We start from the raw sequence: 19,665 nt of genomic DNA, 5'->3' as shown, positions 1-19,665 counted from the left end.
TGTCTGACAACACAGTGGTAATCACCCTGTATCCATATTAATGTGGCCCTGCGTGTATGTACAACCAACAAGACTACAACCATGAAACTGGGCTTATGATGAGTTTTGACTGACAATGGATGAGACCCACATTCCAGCACGTTAGGTGGCGCTAGTGCACTTGAAATGTTGATCTCCAGCCGCCATTAAACAGGAGAAGAAGGAGAACTCGGCCGTGTGGTGACAGAACGCAGAGACCTGTGTGTTACATCGCCTCTGGTTAAAGAAGGTTAGTGCTGTCTCACAAACTTGTTTGCGTCGTGTGCTGATACTCGCAGGTTCTCCCTGCTGTAGTTGGAAGTAACGTTACTTTAGGTGAAGGTTTGAAGCAGGAAGCCGCAGCCCTGCTTCGCCGGGTCGTGTTTTATCATTCCAGCTGGTACCGCCACACCGCGGGGTGTGTAACGTGGCTGCTCGCTCTGTTATGTCACCTATGGCTGTTGGCTAAATAAAACAATACCTAATCATTCTTAAGCCCAAATCATGAGAGAGGTGGAGTGAAATTGTAATCAGCAATGAAAAACTTATAAAACTGAGTAACTCGAGTGGTAGCCCGAACAGTAGCTAGTTTAAAGCAAAAATTAATCTAAGTTATTCAAATTAATTTGGACATTTTAATTTAATGAACATTACATCATTCGGGTCATTTGGAATCTTTATATAGCCATCTTTAACAACTCGTACATACTTTGTGTTTGTATCTGTTTTGGTATTTTCATCTTGCTCACTTCTGCCTTAAATTGCCCCCGGGGACAAATAAAGTTTTCTGAATCTGAATTTGAACAAATGTATCATGTTTGTTGAAGTTGGACATTGAAGAAAAAATGCATTCATTTTAAATCCAGTAATAAAATTTGACAAGCGTTAAAATTAAGAATTTTTTTCATTACAAAAAAGTGTTTACTTTTAAATTCTATTACAGCAAGGACCAGCAGTAGCTGGCAGCTAGTAGTTGGAATTGACATCTTTTCACATTGAGCTACGGTTTCAGCTCCTCAGAGGTTTCCTTGGCTGTACATTTTGTTTTATAATGAGCCAAATGTCTTGTCGGGGTGTACTATACACACATGCTGTACGAAGATTCAGGGAGGCCAAAAACCTGTATGGCACCTGTATGGCTGTAGATACAATTCATCACTATTGTAACTTGTTGTACTATGTAATGAACAAACAAGATCCAAATCAATCAGATCAGGTCCAGATCATGACAGTAAAAGAAGAGCTGATTTAATCAATTGTGTGTCACCAGTGTTCATAAAGACTAGTCTCCCTCTGTATCAGTATGGCAACTGTCGAGGAGGTGGCAGCAGTGGGACGGGTCTTGGTGGATCCTGGGCTGAACTTGACTCAGCGATTCAGAGCTTTATTCACCCTGAGGAACCTGGGAGGTAAAAGTAACACTTTACTGAACACAGCCTGAAAAGGCATCCTGTTATTTTTCACAGGAAATTTTGAAATGGAACTCTAGGCTATGCATTTGTAATATGCAGCTGCTATAATAAATCTATCTCTTGCCAGGTGCTGAAGCTGTAGAGTGGATCAGCAAAGCCTTCACTGATGACTCTGCCCTGCTGAAACATGAGTTGGCCTACTGCCTAGGACAGATGCAAGACACACGGGCCATTCCCCCACTGATAGCTGTTCTCAAGGATACACAGCAGGAGCCGATGGTCAGGCATGAAGCAGGTAAACATGCACTTACACAATGTAAACATCTACTCCCTACCAAACAGTATACAATACATTACAATACATTAATACAGGGCAGATGTGTACTAGAATCAACAGTGCTGTTTATGTCTCTGTGTGGTTGTAGGTGAAGCTCTGGGAGCAATTGGAGATTTTGAGGTTCTGGAGCTGCTAAAAGAGTACAGTCAGGATCCTGTCATAGAGGTAAGAGCATACACACATCTGTAGACAGGGTCCAGTATGTGTATGAGGGATAAAACATGACTCTCAAACCCTGCAGGTTGCAGAGACATGTCAGTTGGCTGTTCGTCGACTGGAGTGGCTCCAGAGTGGAGGAGAGAAACAGCTGGAGGGTGGAAGCACAGATAAGAACCCATACTGCTCTGTAGACCCAGCCCCGCCTGCACCAAGGAAGAGTGTGCCAGAGCTGCGCTCCATCCTGTTGGATGAAAGTCTGTCACTTTTTGAGCGCTATCGTGCCATGTTTGCCCTGCGTAACCTGGGCACGGAGGAAGCTGCACTGGCTCTGGGTGACGGTAAGCTATAACTCTTCTTCTTCTTGAACTGCACTGTACTGTACTCAAACAGAAAGGAGGTGAACAGTAACAAAAACTGCTTTCTGACATGTTGGTGTCCAGGTCTGCAGTGCTCCAGTGCACTGTTCCGTCATGAGATTGGCTATGTTCTGGGCCAGATGCAGCACCCAGCAGCAGTCCCAGCTCTGCGTGCGGCTTTGGAGTGCTCTGGTGAGAACCCCATGGTCCGACACGAGGCAGCAGAGGCTCTTGGTTCTATCGGCAAAGTCGAGTGTCTGGCTGTGCTGCAGCAGTTCTGTGGAGATAAAGAACGTGTCGTCAAGGAGAGCTGTGAGGTTGCTCTGGACATGCTGGAATATGAGAACAGTGACCAGTTTCAGTATGCAGATGGACTGGTCAGGTTACAGGGTTAAAAGTCACAACAGCACGGTTATTCTCTGTGTACCGTTAGCCTGTTGAGAAGGCTATGCTCATCAGTGCTATGTCAATACGGATATTGCAAGCACGTTAACTCAAAAACTATAAAGGTCCAAAGAAGGCAGAGTTTTGGGGGGCAGTCCTCTGTGTGTGTTCTCAGATGAGGGGTGAAGGCCGAAGACCTGATCACTGTCATGACATTGAGATTTTTCTCTCTAGGTACATGCAGTGTTCTGTCTTGTTGCTTTTTTGTTTTGTAACTGTACTATCATGCAGTTGTGTAAAGTGCACCAGTGCTATAGGGATTGTTTCTAAATTGAAGCGCTACAGTTTTATTTTGTATTTTATCATCTACAGTCAGCGTTGTGCACTGTATATACAATTAAAATTACAGGTTGTGTACATTTGTTGTTGTCCATTAATGTATGAATTATTTTTTTAATTCCCCTTGAGGAATTGATTTTATTGTTATTATTATTTGTATTTCATGTTGATCCAGTCAAATATGTGGAAATGGCGGCGACTTAGAAAATAGGTTTGCTCTTTTCCAGTCACTTCACCGTTGATATGGGCTGTGAATGAGGGAAAGACCGGCACTCTCCCCGAACAGCTGGCTCTACAGGCAAAACGGTTTGGTGTTGAGTTTTAAGAGTGACACCGTCAGAACCCAAACCATTTTCCTTCGAGCTGGTGGCATAATTATCTCAGCCAGATGGAAGGTGCAGAAGTTTCAGCAGGATAGAGTTGATGTTCACAGTTTCTTTCAGTCGCTAACAAGTATGTCCAAACAATTGTCACATTTTCAGAATTGCTTTGCAGCAAACTAATAAAAATAAAAAGAAAGATGTCCTCAGTCATGTCCTCTTGTCAACAACCGGAAGTTCGTTTTATCAGTTGTCTGTGAACACACACACTGTCATGTCTGTATTATAGAATAGAAATACTTTATTTATCTGTTGGGAAATCTCGGTATTGCAGCAGCAATGTACAGGCACCCAAGCAAACTGAAAATATCCCTCTAACTGTAGAAATAAACACTATAAACATTATTTACAGCAAAATAAATAATAAACATAGGTACAGTGGTAACGTAATTTCTGTCACACTACCTTGTGTAACATTAAGAATCCTTTAACCCCATCCTGGCCTGTCAGCTGGTGGCTCTCTGTAACTTTGTATTTTCTAAATCAGGTCCTAAGTTTAATCACCATGGTGATGAAGATATTTTCATCTCTAATCATCTCTATCCTCTGGAATGAGATGTCTCAGGACAGTCAGCAACCAACAGTTAAATCAGGACGAACACTCTAAACAATGTTATTAATATTTTTGTCAATATAATATCTCAACATAAAATGATAAATTCTGAATTCATAGATTTAAAAAAATTAAACTGAACACTGTCTCTGCAGCAGACTATCGGACTCAGATGTACGATGAACACGGTGAACGTGCACCTGAGGACCTCCACATGCGTGTCCTGTTCAAAGACCCTGATGATGCAGTTTGTGACACACACCACTGATTATTAGTTTGATTGCTGCTAGGCAATTTGTACCACCTCTGTCTGTCTGTCTGTGTGTGTGTGTCTGTGTCTCTGTGTGTTTGTGTGTGAGTGTGTGTGTGCCTGTGTCTCTGTGTGTGTCTTTGTGTGTGTGTCTGTGTGTCTGTCTCTGTCTTTGTGTCTGCCTATATCTGTGTGTCTGTGTGTGTCTGTCTCTCCCTGTGTGTGTGTCTGTCTGTCTGTCTGGGTGTGTCGGTCTGTGTGTGAGTGTGTGTGTCTGTCTGTGTGTGTGTCAGGGTGGAAACGTCTGTGTGTCTGTGTGTGTCTGCCCGTGTGTCTGTGTGTGTGTGTCTGTCTGTGTGTGTCTGTCTGTGTGTCTGTCTGTCTGTGTGTGTCTGTCTGTCTGTTTGTCTGCCTGTGTGTGTGTGTGTGTCTGTCTGTGTGTGTGTGTGTGTGTGTGTGTGTGTGTCTGTGTGTGTGTGTGTGTGTGTGTGTGTGTCTGTCTGTGTGTGTGTGTGTGTGTGTGTCTGTCTGTTCTGTGTGTGTGTCTGTCTGTCTGTCTGTTTGTCTGCCTGTGTGTGTGTCTGTGTGGGTGTCTGTCTGTATGGGGGTCAGGGTGGACAGTGTGTGTGTGTCTGTGTGTGTTCTAAAGTCCTCCTGTTCGTTCACAGTTCAGAGAGAAGTGCTTCCGGGAGGTCAGCCACAGCACTGACAGGTGGATATTCTGGTGGCCCATCATCCGCACGGTCTACGTGGTGTCCTTCATCGTGGTCATCACCAGGTCTTGGTAAAAAACACGCTGCTGGGCTGTTCGCGCTGAAGCTGAAGCTTTAAACCTTTACTTCATTTTATTTGAGTTTTATTTACAAAATGATGAATTTATATATAAAATGCAGCTTTAGGGAAGAAACCATTGAAAATATCAGGTTTACATCCAACTTATTCACAAGGTGAAGTCACTGTTGATGCATCCTGTTTCAGCTGAAGGCAGCTCGTCCCTCAGTACACGTTGGACCTGCAGAAGACACAAAGAGACAAACAACAACAATGAAACAACAATAAACCAACACTTAAAGGTCAGATGCTCAGCAGTGGGCCTGGAGGGAGCGGTCACCTGGAGAAGGTGGATATGGGAGTAGAGAAGATTGAAGCAAGGCGTCTGGACTTGTAGAGTTTTCTTGAAGACGTTTCGCTGCTCATCCAAGCAGCTTCATCAGTTCTGTTTGGTGGGGAAACATGGTTTATATGTGGTTACAGACCTCAGTGGGTGGGTCTGGGTAAAACTTAAAAAAACAATAGCACTAAATGTTTCCATACTTACCTGTGATGATCTGGCTGACTGGGCCAGGTGTGTCTAACGACTGGCTAACCATGCTTCTGTCCATTGTACTGGAAATAAGTGGTGGTCAGGCAGTACAATGGGAACTTTTACAGACAGAAGCACAGCTGTGCGATGGGATCACCTGTGTCTCCTATTGTGGCCAACCTCTACATGGAAGAAGTGGAGAGAAGAGCCCTGAGTTCCTTTCCTGGAACCACCCCCACCCACTGGTTTAGATATGTGGATGACACCTGGGTCAAAATCAAGACCAATGAAATGGAACAGTTCACAGAACACATCAACGCATTGGACAACAACATCAAGTTCACTCGGGAGGACACCAGGGACAACAATCTGGCCTTTTTGGACTGCACAGTACATATTGAGGAGGACAGGAGCCTCAATGTGGAAGTGTACAGGAAACCCACACACACGGACCAGTACCTGCTGTTTGATTCACACCACCCACTGGAACACAAACTGGGAGTCATCAGGACCCTGCAGCACAGAGCACAAACTGTACCCACCAGCTCAGAGGGGAAGAAGAAGGAGCAACACCACATCAGGAAGGCCCTGCAGACCTGTGGCTACCCCAAGTGGGCACTCACCAAAGCCACAAAAACAAGATCCCCCAACAACAAGAAGAAGGACAACAACCGGCGGAGAAAGAACATCTCCATTCCATATGTGTCAGGAGTATCAGAGAAACTCCGCAGGATCTTCAACAACCATGACATCCCGGTCCATTTCAAACCTATGACAACACTGAGACAAAGACCAGTTCATCCGAAGGACAAGATTCCCAGGGAGAAACACAGCAATGTGATATATGCAGTCCAGTGCAGTGAGGAATGCTCTGATCTGTACATTGGAGAAACTAAACAACCACTCCACAGAAGAATGGCTCAGCACAGGAGAGCCACCTCCTCAGGACAAGACTCAGCTGTTCACCTCCACCTCAAAGACAAAGGACACTCCTTTGAGGACAACAATGTTCACATTTTAGACAGGGAGGAAAGGTGGTATGAAAGAGGAGTCAAGGAAGCCATCTATGTTAAGCTGGAAAAACCTTCCCTTAACAGAGGTGGTGGCCTCAGACATCATCTTTCTACTACATACAATGCAGTGATTCCATCCATTCCCAGGAAGTTTGCACATACTCACAGTAAGAACAAAGGGCTGTCAACCAGTCCACCTCCGGCAGTTTCATAGTCGTTAGCCAGTCGTTAGACACACCTGGCCCAGTCAGCCAGAACATCACAGGTAAGTATGGAAACATTTAGTGCTATTGTTTGTAAGTTTTTTTAAGTTTTACCCAGACCCACCCACATAGGTCTGTAACCACATATAAACCATGTTTCCCCACCAAACAGTTAGAACTGATGAAGCTGCTTGGATGAGCAGCGAAACGTCTTCAAGAAAACTCTACAAGTCCAGACGCCTTGCTTTAATCTTCTCTATGTATGATGACCTGGATGACTGAGAATCTTCATCAACATGTGGATATGGGAGCAGACCATGGAGCAGACCCAGCAGGAACTCGAGCCGCAGGATGAAGGTCTGCAGCAGCAGGTAGTAAACAGCCAGTGCCGCACAGGGCAGCAGGATGAAGAGGCACACACAGGAGGACAGCGAGCGCTCACACATGTTCCCCTTCCAGTCTGGACACACACACAGGAGGTCCGATTACTGTCTGCACACACAGCTCCACCTTCTTAGCCCCCACTTGGTACGCTCCATAAGCTGGAGGCTTAAAGATGGACAACCAGACAGCTTCCCAGAACAAAGCAACATGGCCAGCAGTTATTATGAATGATCACATGTTACCTGAACATTGTGGCTGAGCTACGACTTATTTTGGATTTAGTTTCATAGCACAAAAAGTGACATGTTGGCCATCTTAAATACAGCCTGGGGTTTACCCTGAAGCTCGTTCCCTGCCTGAAGCAGCAGAACACACAATCTGCAGCCTTCCCCCAGCTGTCAAAGGGTGAGAGGAGGGGTTCACCATGGACAGCCCAATCTGTCACAGCGCCATTACAGAGAGACACACTACCATCCACACCCACATCTACGTCCAATTCAGAGTCCCAGTCTAACCCACGTCTTCTGATATATGGGAGGAAGCCGGAGTCCATTAGAAAATTTAAAACATAACATATGAGACTTTAAAATGAGTCAAGAAATCAGAATTTCTCACCATAAAATATGCGGAGGATCTCTAGAGCGAGGAAGAGCAGCAGCAGCACCACGTCCAGAACCAGGTTATCCGTTGGGTATGGGAGCAAAACCCCTGCACACACACGGATGTTAGCTTTAATTAGCAGGATATGGTTGCACACGGCAAGCAGGGTGTTAAACCTGGTCTGGTAAATGACATTGTCATTCGCTCAGCAAGACCAAAAGAAAGAAGAGTGGGAGAGGGCATCAGGTTAGTATTGTTGAATAGAATAAGTTGATAACGTCAGTAAGATAATAAAACAATAGTCTGCTAAATGAAAGGCTAAATGTTTGTTCATCTTATATTGTATGCATTTTATCTGTCAATCAAAAAATCAAAAAACTGTCCAAACTGGATTTATTTTTACAGAATAAGGCCTCTACTATTACTACTACTATGTACTATTCATAATCTTTTGTCTTTTTTTATCTGTGGTTCATTCAAACTTTTCATAGGAGCAACTTGTACAGGGGAGTCAGCTCACCTCTACCTGAGCTTTCCACACTCCGCGTAGATGAGGTCTACCACGATTTTCCAAGTGATACAGCTCCACTTAACTATGATCCATGGGGGCAGCCAGCGTTTGGCCTTGTAGAGGTTAAATGCCCAAATGTGACAAGTTATGTAGATTGTCCATACATTAAGATGGCACAGAAACACTAAGGAAATCTCCTTACTGTTGGCAGATCCAGGGCCAAATGTTGATTTCTGGACTTGACTGGTGTGACTTTGTGGTCTATGCACAGGAAGACCTTTTCGTTCAGAGGATACCCAGAGATGAGACCACAGAAAAAAATCAAAGAAAAAGTTGACGGTTTCTTTTTAACTTTTACCTCCCTGCTTTCCTGGAAAAATAGAGCAAGCGTCCCACTGTAAACAGAAACATCTGCCTGAAGTTTAAAGGCCATTTCCAGTCATAATAAATGTTTGTCTCAGAAATCACCTCAAGCATGATCAGTTCATGTTGAATTATCATTGCCACTCCTAATGTCTGGTTAAATTTGAGGTGTTGTGTTTTACAGGTGTTCCGTCTGATGTTCCTGTGTCAGATGTACTACAATGTTACACTTTTTTTGCACTAATGTGCATGTTTTTCCTGCCTTTTTATGTATTTGTACATATCTGTGTAGCTGTGTAGCTCTTTAGGTGTTATATATATATGTGTGTTTTGAGTGGCTTGAATCTCCAAATCTATTTTAATGTTACCAATGAAATGAAATGATAAAGCACTGTCAAATTACTTTGAAGTAGCAGGACGTATGTATGTGTATAGGCCTATTAAGATGCACAGGTCGGAAAAATCTTACCTCAGATAAACGTGAGTGTCAAAATAATACAATAAATAAAATTAGCATATGAATGTCACTGCTTTGTTACCTCAGTTAATTGTTAACTTGTAGGTGAGGGGGACCAAAAACATAGTGCATAGTGCATAGTCAGGTTGGTCAAAGAAAACATTTTATCAGTATTCAATTAGTTGGAATTTTGAGATAGAACAGATCATTGTAATTTACAAGACTCTTGTTTGTGGCCTGATTGACCCTGTTGTGCAATTGGCCTACTGCACTCTGAGATACACACAGCTCATCACTGTTAACAGCTGTGCCAGGGCTTCTACAGCAGGACTGCTCAACTGGTGGGCCTGCAGGCCAAATTTGGCCCGCCAGCTTTTGTTTTGGTTTTTCATGGCATTTGAACATTTTAGAAAGACCTGGTGACCCATGGCCTGTTTTCAACCCCCCCCCCCCCCCCTTTAGATTTAGTTGATGTCAGAATAAATGTGGACTACACCTGTAAACAGAGAACAACTTTGTTTGGCACGCCGAAAAATCAAATGCAACAGCTCAGCCATGGATTACTAATAATACAGCCATGTTGTGAAAGAGGATGGAAGGCTATAGGGATGCATTGGAGCACCTGATAAAGTTGTAGTTGTTGTCATAGTATTGGTGGGCAATATTTAAAAACAACTAAAAACACAAATGCAATGCATGATGGGTAGTTTTTAAATGTAAACATGTATACATGTCTCCGCGGTGATGTGAAGTGCTTTGATGACAAGAGTTCCATTCACAGTGTGTCTTTGAACTTCTGTCATATACTGAGAGGAGACAGGCAACAAACACAGAGAAAATATAAAGTCTGCAAAGTCAACATGAACATGTACACAGATCTCCGTGAGCAGGGGCTGCTCTGCGATGCTGTCATCAGAGTGGAGGAGGTTGACTTTCCCATCCACAAAGTCATCTTGGCGAAGTACACTTACTTCAGGTGAATTGATTATCTCAATTTTAAATTAATGTGTTAGTAACCTTTACATAGGGAGACAAAAACAAGCATTTGTTGTAGTGTGTTTGCTGATATTGTTGTGATGACGAGTCAACTGCTGGGGAAAATGTTGTCAGCCTGACCTCAAAAAGAAAGTATTATGTATTTTGGTCCTTAAGGGTAACCGTAGTTACGTTGTACATATGCACGTAATGTTATGGAGAATGCCACCACTGGAGTGTGTGTTTTTGAGCTCTGCCAAGTTGCTGTCAGAGGCTAATAAATTGTGTCATTCCTAAGAAATGTTTCCTCACTGTTCGTGGGGGTGGAGAAGAATGGTGCGACAAATAGCGATGAAGGGGAATCATGCCACAGACTGTAACACCTGAAGAGTAAGACTATAATAGTGGCACAAGCTGTATAACCAGGCACAGGATGGTGGAAGTTATCGGCTTGGTCGGTCCCTTTGATGAAACCGTGGAGTAGTGGAGCGTTTTGGCAATTTTGTGGAAGCTAACGGAATCGAAGATGAAAGACAAAGGAGAAAAGAGACAATGACAAATTCAGGAAAAAAAAGTTTGTCCATGTAGTACAGCATGACCAAAGCTTCCTCAGAGGAAGACATGCCCACAGCAGTGAACACAGTACGCATAATGAGCATGGAAGGAAACTCAGGCGGCTACTGGGCCAAACCCCTGTTGGAAGGTCGACACTGGGTCCAAAGCATCCCTCCTGTCCTATCAAATATACAAGAAATGCATGAAACGCCTTCCTTTGCGCCCTGCCGACACAGTTTTCAAGGCATACACAGGACACAAAGTGACACATGAAGGGATTGACTGACATTATGGTCCAATGCAATAACCAAACTGCTAAGCTTCCAGTGTATGTCACCAGGGGAAACTTTGCTCCCATTATGGGGCGGGTGTGGTTGAAAACGCTACGGCTTGACTGGCAAGACGTGCGACCGCTCTCTAACAGTACTTCACAACTGCAAACCACCGTAGACAAAAATGAGGAGGTTTTTCGTGTAGAGTTAGGCAGCATGAAAGATATCACAGTGAAACTGCATATCAAACCGGAGAGCAAGCCAGTGTTCATGAAGGCCAGGACTGTGCCTTATGCAATCCGTGACAAAGTGGAAGCCACGCCAATTGTGCCAGTACCTAAGAAGAATGGAGGTATACGCACATGTAAAGGATCCTGAACTGTCGTGGTAATGGACATTGTAACCAAAGGACAGTCGATGGGGGATACTTCCACCCTAAAACCTTTCCTTGACAGGAAGCTGGAGCTTTCTGTCCAGTCTGGATGTTTGCTATGGGGAAGGCGGGTTATCATTCCACAGTCACTGCGTGCTAAAATGCTAGAGCAGCTTCATGCAGGTCATAGTGGAATTGTCAAAATGAAAGAAATGGCTAGAAGCTACTTTTGGTGGCCAGGCTTGGATAAACAGATTGAACACATTGCCAAAAGCTGCTCATCCTGCCAAAAGACTCGTAACAATCCACCTTCAGCCTCACTTCATCCCTGGGATTTTACAGAGCACCCTTGGTATCGTGTACACATTGATTTTGCAGGTCCATTTGAAGACAAAATGTTTCTGGTCACTGTTGATGCTCACAGTAAGTGGCCAGAGGTGGCTATCATGAAGTCCACTACTACTGAAAAGACCATTGAGGAACTGGGAGAAATATTCAGTCGATTTGGTGCCCCTGTTCAACTTGTCTCTGGTAATGGTCCTCAACTGTGGCTGTGTTTGCTCCAGATAAAGCAGCAAAAGGAACTGTTCCACCTGAACCCAGTCCAACAGGTGAATCAATGGCTGCACCTCTGGAACGTCACTATCCTAGTCGTGAAAGAAGACCACCTACATGTTTGAATTTGTAGTTTGAATAGTGACAGTTGTATTGGCTCATAAGCAATGTTCTAAGAGTGTCACAGAGTTTACAGTCAAAAAAAAATGATTGAAATGCATAATGATTTGCCTGCATCTTATTCGTTAATACTTGTTTTTGATGTAACAGCATTATAGGGAAGTTAAAGTTATTTCCTGGGACATCTTGTTTAAGGTGGGAGGAGATATTATGTATTTTGGTCCTTAAGGGTAACCGTAGTTACGTTGTACATAATGTCCAACCCAGTCCTCCCTGTAGCTGTGTCTGCTCCAGATAAAGCAGCAAAAGGAACTGTACCACCTGAACCCAGTCCAACAGGTGAATCAATGGCTGCACCTGTGCTTGAACTATACATCGCTTGATGTATAGTTTAGAAGTCATAAGTTAATTAAATAATGTTACAGCAATCAGATTTAGACCTTTAATTAGACTGTTGAATAAAGTTACCCATAAACCAGTGACTTAGGGACTAATACTAATTTTAGTATCTAGAGAAGACTTATAGAGTTTTCTTGAAGATGTTTCGCTGCTCATCCAAGCAGCTTCATCAGTTCTGTTTGGTGGGAAAACATTGTTTATATGTGGTTGCAGACCTCAGTGGGTGGGTCTGTGTAAAAATGTGGTGTTGCTCCTTCTTCTTCCCCTCTGGGCTGGTGGGTACAGTTTGTGCTCTGTGCTGCAGGGTCCTGATGACTCCCAGTTTGTGTTCCAGTGGGTGGGTTTCCTGTACACTTCCACATTGAGGCTCCTGTCCTCCTCAATATGTTCTGTGCAGTCCAAGAAGGCCAGATTGTTATCCCTGGTGTCCTCCCAAGTTAACTTGATGTTGTTGTCCACTGCGTTGATGTGTTCTGTGAACCGTTCCACTTCATTGGTCTTGAAGGTGTCATCCACGTATAAACCAGTGGGTGGGGGTCGTTCCAGGAAAGGAACTCAGGGCTCTTTTCTTCACTTCTTCCATGTAGAGGTTGGCCACAATAGGAGACACAGGTAATCCCATAGCACAGCCATGCTTCTGTCTGTAAAAGTTCCCATTGTACTGGAAATAAGTGGTGGCCAAGCAGAGGTCCAGCAGGTCACAGATGTGGTCTGGCGTGAGGTTGGTTCTCTCCTTGAGTGTGCTGTCTTGTGTGAGGCATGTCCTTACCATCTCTGTGGCTTCTGATGTAGGGATGCAGATGAACAAGGAGGTGACATCAAATGAGATCATGGTGTCGTCTGGGTCCATTTGGATCTTCTCCACGTTGTTCACAAAGTCCTAAGAGTTGTGGATGTGATGTGGTGTGTGACCTACCAGTGGTGTCAAGAGTTCAGCCAAGTGCTTAGCCACGTTGTATGTGACTGAGTTTGTGCTGCTGACGATGGATGTGAGGGGGACTCCTTCCTTGTGTATCTTGGGTCCTGAGTCTTGAGTCCATACAGGCGTGGAGTGGCTTCCCCAGGATACAGTCGGAAGTAGAGCTTGCGGTTAATGATTTGGTCCTTCTCCAGTTGTTGTAGGTAGCTGACTAGTTTTTTGTTGTAGTTGCCGGTGGGGTCCTTCTTCAGTGTTTCATATGTGGCTGTGTCACTGAGGAGATCTGTGACTTTGAAGTGGTAGTCCTGTGTGTTGAGGACTACTGTGCATCTTTCTTTTGTCTGCTGATAAGATGATGATGTCCTGGTCCTTCTGTAGTGCGATCAGGTCCTTCCTTTCATCAATGGAGAGGTTGGATGGTGGTGCTTTAGCAGTGGAGAGTGTGGCTGTGACCTTCAAGCGGAGTTGTTCAGCTTCTGTGTCTGTCAGGTTGTTGTTCTTTACGGCTGACTCTGTGGCTGTGATGAGGTCCACCACTGGAATCTGCTCGGGAGAGATGGCAAAGTTGAGTCCTTTGGCCAACACTTCTCTTTCCGGCTGGCTCAGTTGTCTGTCTGAAAGGTTCTTTTACCCATTTGTCCCATTTTTAACAGAGAAAACGGTTTTCAGTTTATGGAATTTGTGTTTTTGTCATTCCTTACCCTTGGTGTGCTGTGCCATCTGGACTTTTTCAGTCAGTTTGATGACTTCATCCATGACTTCGCTGGGTAGGAGGGCGGCAAGCTGTGATCTTGCCTGCTCCGTGGTGGCCATGACAGTGTCTATGGTGAAGTTGATCTGTCTAATCCTTTCTTTGAGGAGTAGGTTCTGGGCAGCGAAACGTCTTCAAGAAAACTCTACAAGTCCAGATGCCTTACTTCAATCTTCTCTACGTATGATGACCTGGATGACTGAGAATCTTCATCAACAAATTTTAGTATCTGTTGGTGTATAATGTTGTGGAACTTTTTCTGTGTCTTTCAGAGCTCTCTTCACATTCTGGTGTGAACCTGAAAAGAAAGTCTACATTATTCCTGACATATCCTCAGACATGATGGAGCTCATCATTGAATTTGCATACACCGGCTCTGTTAACGTGACAGAGTCCAATGCACGGAGGCTTTTCATGTCAGCTGATTACCTCAATATAGTGGAGCTGGTGCAAATATGCTGCAACTTTTTTGAAAAGATGCTCTGCCCACACAACTGCATCGGCATCTGGCAGTTCACAAAAACCTACCACGCCCCTGAACTGCACCTCAAGGCTTTCCACTATGTCCTCAGTCACTTTGAGGAAGTGACTTTCGGCGAAGAGTTCCTGCAGCTCTCCGCCCAGGATGTCAGTGACATCATCAGCAGTGACGAGCTCAATGTGAGACAGGAGGCAGCTGTGTTTGAGGCCATCATTTGGTGGATCACACATGAACCTCAGGAACGAGAAGGATGCGCAGATCTTCTCTTGCCAAAGGTACTTTATATTTTACATTATAATTTCCATATTATAGGTTAATCTATTTCAAGACAGTGACTGAAGCCAACCTCAGACCAATAGAGACTTATCAGTTATTAGATGTGCTCCATGTCATGATGATGGCCAGTACAGCCATCCTTTACCCTTTTATAGGCCAGAAGGTGCAATATCATCTATTCCGATGAGTGATAAATAGAAAGCAACACACCTGAGTGACGCATTGTGATCACGTGCATGCTGGTCTTCTGGGTAACTCTGAAAATGGAGAAGAACTTATGCAAATCATCATCTTTTCCAAAACCTTACCAAGCATTTGTGGTGTGACAACCTACCTATGAAAGAGCAAAACATGAAAATATAAGAAAACAAAACAAAAGTTACTAAACCTCCTGTTAAAGCTGGGCGCTGGCACAAGCATTTATAAAAAATTATTATTATTAGTACAAGTACATAAACTAATAAGGAACATATATATGTAATGCTGGCTATTTGCATAAGCTTTGTGTGCAGGTTAATGCAACTCAGACATTCTATCACTAAGCTGATAATGATACTATGACAGATGAAGGGAGGAGAGTAATGAGAGGAATGAAAAAAATATATTAAAGATAAGACTTCAAAGAGGCTCAGTCCATCCTGACCAGTGGTGGAGGAAGTACTGAAGTACAAATACCCAGCGAAATATATACTCAAGTAAAAGTAGAAGTGCCACATCAACAATCCTACCTAAGTAAAAGTCTTAAGTACTGACTTTTAAATGTACTTAAAGTATTAAAAGTAAAAGTACTCACACACCGAATATATATTATTGATTTCCATTGCAAAGGATCTGAACAGGTTAAAATAATCAAAGCAATCATCTTCAAATTAAAATGGACAATTTGTAGTTAATTTACATTTTCAGCCCAGAAGCAGCTATGGACAGGTCTGTGTGTCATGAGGCAGGCTGTGGGCATCAAGTGAACAGAGAGGCTGCTAATAAAAAATAGGCATTCACCATTTTTACTGTGTCAGTATTCCTGCTAAGATTAATGTTATGATTCATGTTCATCAGACATTAATGGATGGACCTGTGTTAGCAGACAGCAGCTAACTAGTTAGCTAACTGAGCCAGAGCACCGGCATCATGACTGAGGCTCATTATAGAAACACAGCTGGCAGCGTGACACCACCTCCATGCAGAGTCTGACCTCACATCAGTCCAGCACTGTGTTCATCACATGGAACAAGTAACTACAAACACTGTTGAAATGTAGTTGAGTAGAAAGTACAGGTAACAGCTGCAACATGGAGTCAAAGTATAAAGTATGCACTATTATTTTTAGTAAGTAAAGTATAAATACATAAAAAATTACTTAGTACAGTAACAAGTACAAATACTTATGTAGTTACATTCCACCACTGTATATAACTGAACTGATCAGTCACAGAGTGAAGCAGCTGCTCTGACCTCTGGGTCAAAACATCTTTTAAGAAGGTCAAGTGAAGGTCTGAGAGGTCAAGTTCGACCAATCAGTCTGATTCTGACTGACTGCAATGATTTAGAACAAAGAGAATGAAGACCTTGTTTGTTCCGGTTGCAAATAGCATTTCAAATAACTGACCATTATTTTATTGTTTTACTTGTTGTATTTATTGTGATGTTCTTTATTAGGAACCATGATTTGTATGTATTTTTATCTATTCTGACACAGACGGTTATATTCTCTTTATTCTCTGTATTGTTGTAGGTCAGGCTGAGCATGATGCCTACAGAGTACATACAGAGTCATGTGCTGTCCAACAAGCTGGTGACGGACAACGTCGCATGCCAGGCCATGGTCTCTGAGGTCATCGAAAACAAAGACAGAATCCGCTGTCGGCCTCGTCTGCCTTCTGCCATCCTATTGGCCATTGGAGGCTGGAACAACAGCATGGATCTACCTAATGTAATTGAGACATTTGACATCCGTGCAAATCACTGGATGAACATAACAAACCTTTCTGAGCCTGCTCGCGCCTATCATGGTGCAGCCTACCTCGGAGGGTATGTCTACTGTGTTGGTGGCTTTGACCAGGTGTTCAAAGCCACCAATAGTGTGCGCAGGTTTGACCTGAGCACACGGACATGGCAAGAGGTGGCACCAATGTACTACCGCCGCGGTAGTGTGAGCGTGACTGTGCTGAACGGGTGTATCTACGCCATGGGAGGCTATGATGGGCACACAGGTGTCAGCAGTGCTGAGTTCTACCAGCCAGAAACCAACCAGTGGCTTCAAATTGCACCCATGCGTGAGCAGAGGAGCGACGCCAGCTGCACAGCACTCAACGGCAAGGTGGGTGGAACACAATGGAACATACCAGAGAACAGAAAGATCTGTTTACAAAAGACTGCTGCCATTTTGAGCCAACAAAAATGACCATTTCTTATTGTCCCCCCCAACCCCCCTTTTTGTATTCAGATCTACATATGTGGTGGATATAACAGGAACGAGCACCTGCAAACAGCAGAGTGCTACAACCCAGAGACCAACAAGTGGACCCTGATCTGTCCCATGAGCAGCCGGCGCAGTGGAGTAGGAGTCATTGCATACGACAACCATGTTTATGCAGTAAGTGCATGAAAGAAATGTGTGACCAGCTTTCATCACCAGTTTAAAACGGCTAGTTTTTTATGTGACAATTGAATTGATAAGTGATGCAGCTTCTTCTCATCTTTGACTCCAAAGGTTGGTGGCGTCGATGGAACAGCCTTTCTGCAGACCGCTGAGGTCTACAACCCTCACACCAACACCTGGCGCAACGTGTCCTCCATGATGACCCCCCGCCGCAACTTTGGCATCGAAGTAGTTGAGGACCGGCTTTTTGTTGTCGGGGGCAACAATGGCTTCACCAACACCTCTACTGTTGAGTACTATGACAGTGAGACCAATGAGTGGTCTCAGGCCTGCGACATGGACATCAGCCACAGCGATCTGAGCTGCTGTGTGCTTTCTGGTCTTCCCAATATGGCCGACTACACCATCCCTCGTGATTCGTGATTTCTGTAACTCTTGTATAAATATGAATGAATGAATGAATAAATATATAAAGTGAGGTAACAACACTGTCACAGTACCTGGCTGTAAATGTATATCATCTGTTTATTCCACTCTTATGCAATCTGCATGTATGTTTTAGGCTTGCAGTTATGCTGTACACATCTGGATTACCAGACCTGTCCCATCCTCCATACAGTATGGTACTGTTTTGGACCATGAGCTTATTTTAAAATAACAGTGTACGACTTTACAGTTTTGATTTACTCTTGCTGATTTCACCTTGTTCTGTTGAACCACAGGAGGCAGCTGCTTTCAGAGACTTGGCTCTAAACTCCCCCCTTTACCTACTGGCAACTGCCTGGTGAACATATGGAACATTTGGCAGCTAGAGAGGCAGATGTAGAAACCAAAAAAAAACCAAAAAAAAAAACCATAGAGCCAGAGAGAGTGAATATTAGGCTTAGGTCCACCAGGTGGACAGGGACACAGCTCCAAATGAATGATGTTCCAAAACAGCTGGCTGTGTAAATAAACAACTGTTTGCTGTCAAGTTAGAAAAAGATGATAATGGCATTGTTGTGCTGACAAAAAGGGCTTAATTTAAGAGAATCGGACTCCTTCAAAGTTGCTTCACATACCATCATATTTTTCATTTGAGGCCTTTATGTACAGCATCAACATATTTTTCATATCAATGGTTATAATAGTGATAAGAGACAGTCTGCTGTCCATGACAAATAAAGGCCATTAAATTCTATTAAGTTGCTGTGTTTTTGGGACAATATTAGTGCTTCACCACAGCTTTTAACCTGGGAGGTCCAGAGACACAGATTTTAATCAGACACAAAGAGACACACTTAAAAGTAATGTCCTGTAAATGTGTCACATGGGTGTCACCACTGCTGCCACTTTAGGAGATCCCAAATGAATGTGACATCACTGCATCCTGGCCGTTTCCAGCCTGAGCCTGGAATAAATTCACCTTTTATACATGAGAGCAGCGCTGGTGGAGAACAGGGCTGAGCAGAGGCTTTGTTTGGAGGCAGCAGAAAGTAAAGTGTCTTCCAGAAAGGAAGACATGCCCACAGCAGTGAACACAGTACACATAATGAGCATGGAAGGAAACAGACGGCTACTGGGCCAAACCCCTGTTGGAAGGTCATCCAGTGAAAATGCAGATAGACGCTGGGTCCAAAGCATCCCTCGTGTCCTATCAAATATACAGGAAATGCATGAAACACCTTCCTTTGCGCCCCCTGCCGACACAGTTTTCAAGGCATACACAGGACACAAAGTGACACATGAAGGGATTGACTGACATTATGGTCCAATGCAATAACCAAACTGCTAAGCTTCCAGTGTATGTCACCAGGGGAAACTTTGCTCCCATTATGGGGCGGGTGTGGTTGAAAACGCTACGGCTTGACTGACAAGACGTGCGACCGCTTTCTAACAGTACAACACAACTGCAAACCACCGTAGACAAAAATGAGGAGGTTTTTCGTGTAGAGTTAGGCAGCATGAAAGATATCACAGTGAAACTGCATATCAAACTGCTTGAACTATACATCGCTTGATGTATACACAATACAGAGAATAAAGAGGACATAACTTAACAGTCTGTGTCAGAATAAATAGAAAATACATAAAAAATCATGGTTCCTAATAAAGAACATCACAATAAATACAACAAGTAAAACAATAAAATAATGGTCAGTTATTCGAAATGGTATTAGCAACCGGAACAAACAAGGTCTTCATTCTCTTTGTTCTACATCGTAGCAGTCAGTCAGGATCAGACTGATTGGGCGAACTTGACCTCTCAGACCTTCACTTGACCTTCTTAGAAGATGTTTTGACCCAGAGGTCAGAGCAGCTGCTTCACTCTGTGACTGATCAGTTCAGTTATATACAGTGGTGGAATGTAACTACCTATGTATTTATA

At 43.7% G+C, this 19,665-nt stretch overlaps 1 protein-coding gene across 2 annotated transcripts; it reads left to right on the top strand.

The window, feature by feature from the left end:
* Nucleotides 1-134: 134 nt before the first annotated feature.
* Nucleotides 135-3,524, top strand: dohh (deoxyhypusine hydroxylase/monooxygenase). Of its 2 annotated transcripts, none has more exons than XM_028403716.1 (6): nt 135-268; nt 1,321-1,427; nt 1,558-1,725; nt 1,856-1,932; nt 2,009-2,264; nt 2,367-3,524. In XM_028403716.1, the coding sequence occupies exons 2-6, from the start codon at nt 1,322-1,324 to the stop codon at nt 2,675-2,677; spliced, it is 918 nt and encodes a 305-aa protein (XP_028259517.1). In that variant the 5' UTR covers nt 135-268; nt 1,321; the 3' UTR covers nt 2,678-3,524. The 2 variants fall into 2 exon arrangements, with proteins under 2 accessions (XP_028259517.1, XP_028259518.1); XM_028403717.1 differs by having other exon boundaries at nt 185-268; nt 1,289-1,427.
* Nucleotides 3,525-19,665: the final 16,141 nt, after the last annotated feature.

The sequence above is a fragment of the Parambassis ranga genome, chromosome 4, assembly GCF_900634625.1.
Source record: "Parambassis ranga chromosome 4, fParRan2.1, whole genome shotgun sequence".
In the NCBI taxonomy this organism is placed as follows: domain Eukaryota; kingdom Metazoa; phylum Chordata; class Actinopteri; family Ambassidae; genus Parambassis; species Parambassis ranga.
The sequence above is the reverse complement of the archived record's forward strand: the minus strand, read 5'-3'. Positions and strand labels throughout refer to the sequence as shown.